The following is a 9,030-nucleotide window of genomic DNA, read 5'->3' as shown; positions in this document are numbered from 1 at the left end:
CTTCAAATTTGATCTTCAAGTTCAAATATTCTTACCTTAAGTCAAGTATAAACATTTATTTCGCACGATAATTTGGCACATAAAACTCTATATAAAAAATAGAATATCTAAAAATAGGTACCCAGTCTTATATTTATCTTCCTATAGAGAAAACATTGATCACATTTAAGCTATAAAAATTCTTTTTATTGTATTTTGTCTTAAAAGGCAATACTCCATTGTCACAATACAAACAATCACTAATGTCGATGTAGAGTTACTACCCGATGTAGAAGTACTACTCGATGTAAACCTACTACTCGATGTTAACCTACTATTCGATATAGAGCTACTACTCGATGTAGACTTACTAGTTGATGTATGCCTACTAGTCGATGTACGCATACTAGTTGATGTTTGCCTACTAGTTGATGTATGCCTACTAGTCGATGTACGACTAATACACGATGTAGACCTACTACTCGATGTGGACCTACTGCTCGATATAGATCTACTATTTGATATAGATCTATTATTTGATTTAGACTTACTGCGCATTGCATGTCTTTTATTAAAAGTAAGCCTATTAGCTTCAAGTAGAAGTATTAAGATATATAACCTGTAGAAAGATGCGTCCTATTGCTGCTGAATCTTTCAAAAGAAAAATAATGAAGATTGCTGTAAATAACACAGGATAGCCAGAAACATTGACCATGAATGACGTAGTTTATTTGGCCAAATCCAAGGAAAAAACCCAATTATCTAAGGCGTGGAATACTTCTAAACCGAAAAATTTTGAATCAAGAACATGACTTTATAGACTTCCGTGATTGATTGTGTACTTATTCAACTTCAATGGAAATCAGTTTGGAAAATAAGAAGAAAACTTTACATATAACTTCGGAACACGTTCTTTATTCGGCGCAAATTATTCTAATTTATTCAGAAAACAAAAAAATATATATAATTTTTTTTAATCCCAAATTATTAATGAAAGAAGATAGCCCTTAGTTGCTAGCACTAACGCATCCGATAAACTGCAAGTAGTAAAGCTAAAGTTTAGTGATATTTGTAGTTTCTGTGGTGAATGATTTTTCCGTAGTTGATGACATAGAAGAATGTCATGGCAGCAAATGTGATTTGAAAGAATGGAGCAATACCAGCACGTTTTGGTTGCACATATTTGTGTTGCCAACGCCACCAGGCACGGCTGAAAGCACCAGCAATTGCGCTTGGAGACTTGTTACGGCGTCCAAGCCAAGATCCCAATTCACCCAGTTTCACTTGTCCAAATGGAACATCAGCTACAAATAAACACATTGGAGCATGTTATTTTTGCATAAAGAAAAATATATAAATATATTTTAACTTAGGTAACAGAATGAACGTAAATTACATTACGTAATTTTTGCTTGTCAAACTATTTTACCTTTGCCATAGAAGCGGGCAGGGTCGTAAGGACCATGAACCTTTGGATTATATTCCGCTGGATAATCACCGAAAGCCATTTTCTAAAATATCAAATAAAATCTCTTTACTTTTCACGTTCTTGCTGAACAAAAAAAAAATGTACCTTCTTCTTGCCTGTAAAATACCGATGACAATTAGTCTATTTCTTTCACGCGTACGCAATACTTCCAAATGTCAAAATTGGTACCAAATGTACAGGGTTGCCGTATATTTTTAAAAAATAAATTCTTAACACAATTGGAGAATACTAAATATTTGATATGTATATTATTTTTAATAAATTAATTAATATTATTTAATAATTCTTAAATGTTATTAAAATTATTAACTTAAATTCATGACATAAAAAATTTTTACCAATTGTGACTTATAACGATCAGTAGTATTGATATAAAATGAATACTGTTATAATATAAAATATTTCATTGTATTAAAATTTTTCTCATCAACTATCAATATTTTTAAATTTTATTAAATTTCAATTCTTTTATAATTAGTTTTTTTTTTGAATAAAATCCACACAAATTATATACAATACTATTATTTTAACATATTTACTGCTTTTGGATTCTGCAATATATGGCAGCTCTCTTCATTCCAAATTATTCCAAGTGAATGGATATAAACAAAAATTCCAACAGTAAAATTCTTAGTGGAAACTTTAATAGCATTTTCAAAAATTCTGGTAAATTTGGATAAAGATCAAAATAAAAGAAGTTTGCGTGTTAAGATGAAGCTTGAGGATGCTTATGATTCCGCCGCTTCAGTACCTAGCAAAGCAAGTGAAAAGGGAGAAAAAACTAAAAAAGTCTTAATTAATTCTGGCTCCGGTAATGGGGAGGAAGCGGATATTGAATTAAGTGAGCAATTGGAAGATGATTCTCTGAAAGAAGCTGGTAGCAGCAAAAAGAAAGGTGCACGCAAAAAACGTTCGCTAAATTGGGAAGAAGCAGAAAGAGTAACTTTATTTAAATAATATAATTTAATTAATGCTAATATATATTTTGTACATTATTTTAAGTGTTTACTACTGGAAGTTATAAAAACAAAATTGCAATTTGTTGAGAACCGCAATGTGGATACATCAAGTATAAAAGCTAAACGAAATGCCTGGTTGCAGATAACCAAACAGTAAATATTAATAAATATTAAATACAAATTATACTTCATTTTCTATAAATTATTAAAATATATACGTTTATTTTTTTCTTAGGTTTAATTCCCTCAATTTCCGTCATCGTTCTTTGGAACAAATACAAGTACAATGGCGTAGCATGAAGAACACAGCTAAACGTGAGTATCAGCAAAAGTTTAAAGACTCAAGTTTAGATGCATTCAATTTAATTGATTTTATGGAAGAATTACAAAAGGAACCAGTAAGCACACGCAGCCATCGCCTTAGTGGTGGAAAAAAAGATTTGAGTGTTGATGAGGATGAAGACATGCCATTAGCATCATTGCCAAATAATGCTAGTGATGATACTCAAGAAGAATCAATTAGTGCTTTACCGTCCCCACCACCTTCTGCTGAATCACAAAATGAAACGCAACAAGTTTCGCCTACACGCAATAAAAAAGCAGCTAATGCAGTTAAAGCGGAGCCATCAGCGCAGGTAGCTGGAGTTAAAACAAAAAGGCTACGTAAACCACAGGTAAGCTTAATTAATATAAAGACTTAACTAATGCTTTTGCATTAGTTATTCCTATTGTATACATTTCACTATTAATTACACAAAGCACTTTAAAGTTTTGTGTACAAAGTCCGGAACGAAGTCTAGAGAAGAGTTTTTAAACTGTTCTGGTGACAGAAATTTCATATGAAATAAGTTTCTTCAGTGCATTGTTAAAGCTGGAAAGTCAAAGGAATATGCATAGTTGTTTCTTTATCTTCGAGGCATAATCTGCATTCCAAATTAGCTGATATTCGAAGTTCATGATGGTGATATTTCATTATAATGACACATAATTAACACTTAGAATACATACAAGAACATTTTCGAACTGCTAATCCATTATTTGAGGAGTAATATATATCACAAACATTTGTAACTCATATAAATTTAAATATATATTTTTATATCCTGACTGAGTCAAGGTGTGCTATCGTGTTTGATCATTACACAAAATTGTTCTTATCCAGCAGAAAATAGATATTTTGTTTGTAATATTGACTGTTCTATTGTACTTTTAGACTATATTTATATTATTATGACCTTTACTATTGTATGATATTACTGTATAGTGAACGGATCTAGACCCTCAGGGGAGGGTTTAATCATTTTTACCTACGGCTCTAAAACAAGTAGTGGATAGACTAACCAAAATTCACAATGGATTTTCTAATCATTCAAGGGTTTTCTAAGGCGAAGGTGATCGCCATTAGATAAACTATAACTTATCTGAAAGTAGATGATATATTTAGTAAGAATATATACATACTATGAGACAGTCAAGCTGTTTTAAAATTCTTAAATTTAGTTCAATTTATATCCAGGACGGTTTTTGACTGCTACACATTTCCAAACGAACGCGCTAGCCAGATGAAGTACTTTAGGAAATCACTCGAATCATTTAAAAAATTTAGGCTTATGGTTGGCAACATGCAAACCGTTGAATTCTTTCTTTGATGAATTTTTTAAAAGATAAGACTTAAAAATCTGAGTGCAAGTTGGGCATTTATTAAAAAGAAAGTGAAATGCTCTGTAGAGATATCAGTCATATACTAGATTTGCTCAGTGGTTATAGTAGATTAGGGAACATGCTAGAAGATTGAATCTCCCTTTTAATCATTCCTATCGCAGTTACGAAGAGAACGATGACAGTAGCTCAAATCAGTTTTGTTTTTGTTCAGCCCATAAATTTTACTACTCTAGGAAGGTTCCTACCTTCTTTTTTTGAGTATCTTGGCCTACTGCAAAACCTGCCATTTAATAGCATTTTAAGCTTTATTTAAGGTTCAAGGTGGTTTTTAAACTTCTGAATTTTTCCTTATACATAACGCAATGAGCCAACAGACCCAAGTGGATCCTTCTAGATCAACGGCATAACCTAATCTAACTTAAAGTACATAATACACTTTTGGTTTATCCAACAATATTTTAACCCCTATATTCATATTAACAATTCTTTTATGTTATCTGCTACATAGATCTTTACGGGCTACAACAACGTGGTATAGAATACCTATAATTCTGGTCAACATTTTTTGAAAGTAAATGGCTACATTCCAAAAAATTATGTATCTTCGTATAAACTGTAAAGAATCATATTATTTTTTTACTAATATTAGTACAATACTTATCTAGTACTTATCTGATAGATAATAGATGATAGCTATTATCTATCATTATAAAAATTAATAATTAACATAAAAATATTTTTAATAAATTTTATAGTTAAATATTTTTAAATAATTGTTTATATGTTTTTCTAATGTTTATATATGTTTTTTTAGCTTTCCACGTCAATGGACGACGATGCTGCTATTCATGCAGAATCTTATGTAAAAACATTAGCTGATCATTCAAATTCAAAAATACTCAATAAATCAACCGCAATACCTCCAGCAGAAGATAGATTTAAAAAGGGTCTGTTCGATTTGATGAAACGCGCACGTGTTGCTGACATGGACTATGCACGTCGTGAGCATGAGCAAAAATTACGTTTTGAACAGTTGGAACAGGATCTGAAAATTAATTACTACCGTCAACAGGAAGAATTGAAACTGAACCATTTGCGTGAGGAGCATGAAGTGCGTTTACGTCATCGCCAACTCGAGCATGAAGCCCGCATGCGGGCCTATAATATAAATGTTGTTGAAACAAAATCGGCTAAGAAAGGAGAGCATAAGAAAAGTGCCGCCGATGAGAAACCACCGATTTAAGTTGGGGTGATGGCCGCTGCGGTCAAATTTAAATTGAGTTGTTGTCAAAAGGAATGCCTCAAAACGAAATGTAGCTTTAAGTGTAAACAGTATTTTTATCAAAGTAAGAAAAGCTTGAACATTTTTTGTGTGATGTTTAAGTTGTACTGAGTCCTCCAAATCCTACAAATACTCATTAATACTCAATTAAATAAAAATAATACTCATGTTGCCACACTCAAACTGAAAGTTAAGTATCTCTAAGAAATGCTAACATTTTTCATTTAAAAATTAACTCCAAGCGGTTGTGCATCCTTAAACCGACAGTATTTTTTATTATTAATTATAAGTTGAATCATTTTGACCTATACCTTCTTAAAAATATGTGTTTAAATATATTAAATCTTCCCAAAATTTTGAAAAAATTAATCTAAGGTATTAAACAGTATTTTGCATTTATAATGTTCTTACATTTTATATACATGTTTATTTTATTAAAGGGTTTTTTTTATTAAATTTTTTTCTAATTTTTTAATTTTTTACTAATTTGTTTTCATTTTTTTTTTATTATTATTTAATTTTTTATTTTTTTATTAATTTTTTTTTTAATTTTTTTATTAATTTTTTTTTTAATTTTTTTATTAATTTTTTTTTTAATTTTTTTACTTAATTTTTTTATGTAGTTTTTTTTAATTATGTATTATTTATTTTTTTTTAAATATTTATTTTTTTTTTGTGTCCAAAAATATTACATTATAATTTATGAGCGGGCTAATTGGTTATTTAAATAAAAATAATAAAGCTACAATTTATTATTTGTATTTAAAACAAATTATATTTTATTAAGAAATATTCCGATATTTCGACTATTTTCGATAGTCATCTTCAGGAAAACTAACAAAATATACAATATAAAATTTATAGCGGAAAAATTAAAAAGAAACTCATATAATAAATAATAACAACAATAATAATACAATAATAATAGTAACAACAAAAACCAACAAAAAGAAAAAGATAATACAAATCATAAATTACATATAAACTAGTTATTAGATTAATCTAAACTTCCGGCAGACGGCTAAAATGCCATAGCTGTAAGCTTTATATATATGTTTATATATGTATAAAATATATATACAGTATCCTGTCATTCGTTTAAAATATTCCCATAAGTCTGAGCACAGTTGTCCGTATCCATTTTATTATTTAGTCTCTTGCTATTCGAAAGATAGGAAGAAAGTTTTTATTTTTTTTTAATTTTGTTATATTTTTTATTTATTTTTTTATTTCTTTTTTATTTATTTTTAGAGAGGTTTTGGAAAGTAATGAAACTACAACAACAAAAATTCTTTATATATTATTTTTATTAATTGAATCTTTGGCTGACCAATAAAGACCTAAAGACCAAATGGTTTTTTTGTTTTTTGACAGTAGGTGGAATCATCGAAAGCCACCGTGTGAGATTTGAACCCACTAAACCACCTCTTAGGAGTGAATGGAGAACATTTCCACAGCATTGTGAAAACTTCATTCCAGTAATCAGGGGAGAAAGGAGAAAATATAGGCTTAGTACCTAGCGAGCTAGATTTATCTAAGCCAGAAAGCAAGGGGGTACATTAGGGAAATTGGGTTATAGAGATGAATCTTGGAATTATTTCTTGTATTTAATTATTAGTAAATAATTTCTTTGAAATAGCAAGTACCAAGGGTTGAACTAGTACCCTCCCAAATTTGAAGCTCAGAGTCAGCGTTCATTAGCCAACTGACAGATTTTTTTTTTATTTATTTCTTATTTTCTTTGTTTATTTCTTATATTTTTTTATTTATGTCTCATTTTATTTATTTATTAATACTGATTTTATTTATTTTGATTCATATCTTATTTTATTTATTTATTTTTTATTTTTTTATATTTATTTTATATTTTTTTTTAATAATTTTTTATTTTTTTTTAATAATTTTTTATTATTTTTATTTGAAATATTTAATTTTTTTTTATTTAAAATTTGTTTGTTTATTTTTTTTTAGACTTTTTTAGATGTTTTTTTTATTTATTACATTTGATCGGAAATTTTTTTTATTATATTTCATATAATAATATATTATATTTTATTTTATTAATTTTTAAAAATTTAATTTTGTCTCTTATTTTATATTTTAATTTGTATTCATGATTTTATGACCACTTATTTAATATAAGAATATAACTACTTTTAATATCAAATATTAAACAAAATCAATTGATCAAATTAAGTATACATATATCTGTATAATGAATATATATTAGTACAACATTTATAAAATTGTATGAAACAGATAAAAAATTTATTAGCTATTAATAAAAGACAACACTCATTGATTTATATAGTATATAAAAGTATGTTTATTTTAGTAACAAAATAAGATATTTTGTAATTTTTGTAAGTTATTAACTTCAATACCGGAATCGTACTTCCGCTGACTGATTGCTGTTTTGTATTTCAATCAAACGTACGCGTTATTGAGATCTAAACCTATTTTAAACTTTTTAAAGGGTTTAAAGATGCTTCCATCTACTTACACAAATAATCAAGAAACAATTAATGTATTATCTGCTTCAAGATTCTTGCTTTTTGGGTCACTTGTTGGAAAGGTATGCTGCATTTGGTCGTCTTTGCAGACGAGTGCAATTCTCTACAAATATAAAGCAATGTCATAAATTTGTAAAATTAATTTGGAAACGAGGTATTGTTCCTCAATAAACAACTATCTTAACAAGCTGCGTCTGTTTGAAAGCACAATGTCAACAGCTTGGAAACAGATGAGAACTCGAGTCACATTATTTGTGAATGTCTGGCTTTGATCAGGATCAGTTGGGAGCTCCTATTACTCTGATATGAAATCTTTAACCGAACACATTTTGGACTCCACCGCTATGGGTAAGTTCGGTTTAGCTAAGTTAGGTAATATTCATTATAAAAGATATATTGAGTCATAACTCCATTGCGATTATTACGCTTAAATGTACTAATCTAGGAACATTGCATAGTAAATTATTCGTAGATTAAAATTTCATATCATAATATATAATTAATTATTTCTGATAGAGAAGTTGAAGGCCAGTCAGTCACTAAAAAAGCGGTTAAAGTTTTGCAACTAGTGTAGCAAGACTCATATGCAAGTCGTCAGGAAGTAGCGAAGTAAAAAGCGCGAATAACACGTAAGACAATCGATTTTTAGGTACTATATGAATTACGGAAGAAATTTACTTGTGGAAACACCATCAGTGAAATACAGACTGCTTAAACGCATCAAAATCGATCCATTTTTTAAGCAAATTATTACGGGTAAAAAATGGATTAAACACGATAATGTCCAAAGCAAGCGAACATTGTCAAAAATCGGTGACCAATCGACAAACGACTTTAAAGCCTGTATTGTTGGCAAACTTAAGTATTTAATGAAATTGTAAGGAAATTGTCTATTATGAGCTGTATCAGCTAGGTGTAACGATTAATTCTGTTCTCCACTGCTCACTACTCTGCCGCTTGAATGAAACAAAACACCCAACAGAGCTAGGTCACCATATATGTATTTGATGATTCGGGACAAATTCACAGAACTTGGTTAAGAACTTTTGATGCTTCTACCATATAACACGGTTGTATCGTCTGATTAGGATTTCTTTCGGTCTCTGCAAAACTCTCTTGTTGTTTAAAATTGACTGCAAAAAAATC

General features: G+C 29.1%; 2 protein-coding genes across 2 annotated transcripts; one reads left to right on the top strand and one right to left on the bottom strand.

Moving 5' to 3' along the window:
• Positions 1–872: 872 nt before the first annotated feature.
• LOC119680552 (putative ATP synthase subunit f, mitochondrial) lies at positions 873–1,662 on the bottom strand. Its single transcript, XM_038093446.1, has 3 exons — positions 1,553–1,662; positions 1,409–1,490; positions 873–1,283 (listed from the first exon to the last, which is right to left on the bottom strand). The coding sequence occupies exons 2-3, from the start codon at positions 1,485–1,487 to the stop codon at positions 1,039–1,041; spliced, it is 324 nt and encodes a 107-aa protein (XP_037949374.1). The 5' UTR covers positions 1,488–1,490; positions 1,553–1,662; the 3' UTR covers positions 873–1,038.
• Positions 1,663–1,947: 285 nt separating this feature from the next.
• LOC119684044 lies at positions 1,948–5,731 on the top strand. Its single transcript, XM_038097984.1, has 4 exons — positions 1,948–2,407; positions 2,471–2,580; positions 2,663–3,101; positions 4,904–5,731. The coding sequence occupies exons 1-4, from the start codon at positions 2,180–2,182 to the stop codon at positions 5,330–5,332; spliced, it is 1,206 nt and encodes a 401-aa protein (XP_037953912.1). The 5' UTR covers positions 1,948–2,179; the 3' UTR covers positions 5,333–5,731.
• The last annotated feature ends 3,299 nt before the right edge of the window (positions 5,732–9,030 follow it).

Source organism: Teleopsis dalmanni, chromosome 2 (assembly GCF_002237135.1).
Source record: "Teleopsis dalmanni isolate 2A chromosome 2, ASM223713v2, whole genome shotgun sequence".
Lineage (NCBI taxonomy): Eukaryota > Metazoa > Arthropoda > Insecta > Diptera > Diopsidae > Teleopsis > Teleopsis dalmanni.
This window is presented reverse-complemented; position numbering and strand designations above follow the sequence as displayed.

Excerpts from the sequence above, each read along its gene's own strand:
- LOC119680552 (XM_038093446.1), bottom strand. The coding sequence starts at position 1,487 with ATGGCTTTCGGTGATTATCCAGCGGAATATAATCCAAAGGTTCATGGT. Across the intron at positions 1,284-1,408 it reads TGCCCGCTTCTATGGCAAAG|CTGATGTTCCATTTGGACAA; the intron begins GTAAAATAGTTT and ends GTTTATTTGTAG.
- LOC119684044 (XM_038097984.1), top strand. The coding sequence starts at position 2,180 with ATGAAGCTTGAGGATGCTTATGATTCCGCCGCTTCAGTACCTAGCAAA. Across the intron at positions 2,408-2,470 it reads ATTGGGAAGAAGCAGAAAGA|TGTTTACTACTGGAAGTTAT; the intron begins GTAACTTTATTT and ends CATTATTTTAAG. Across the intron at positions 3,102-4,903 it reads AAAGGCTACGTAAACCACAG|CTTTCCACGTCAATGGACGA; the intron begins GTAAGCTTAATT and ends ATGTTTTTTTAG.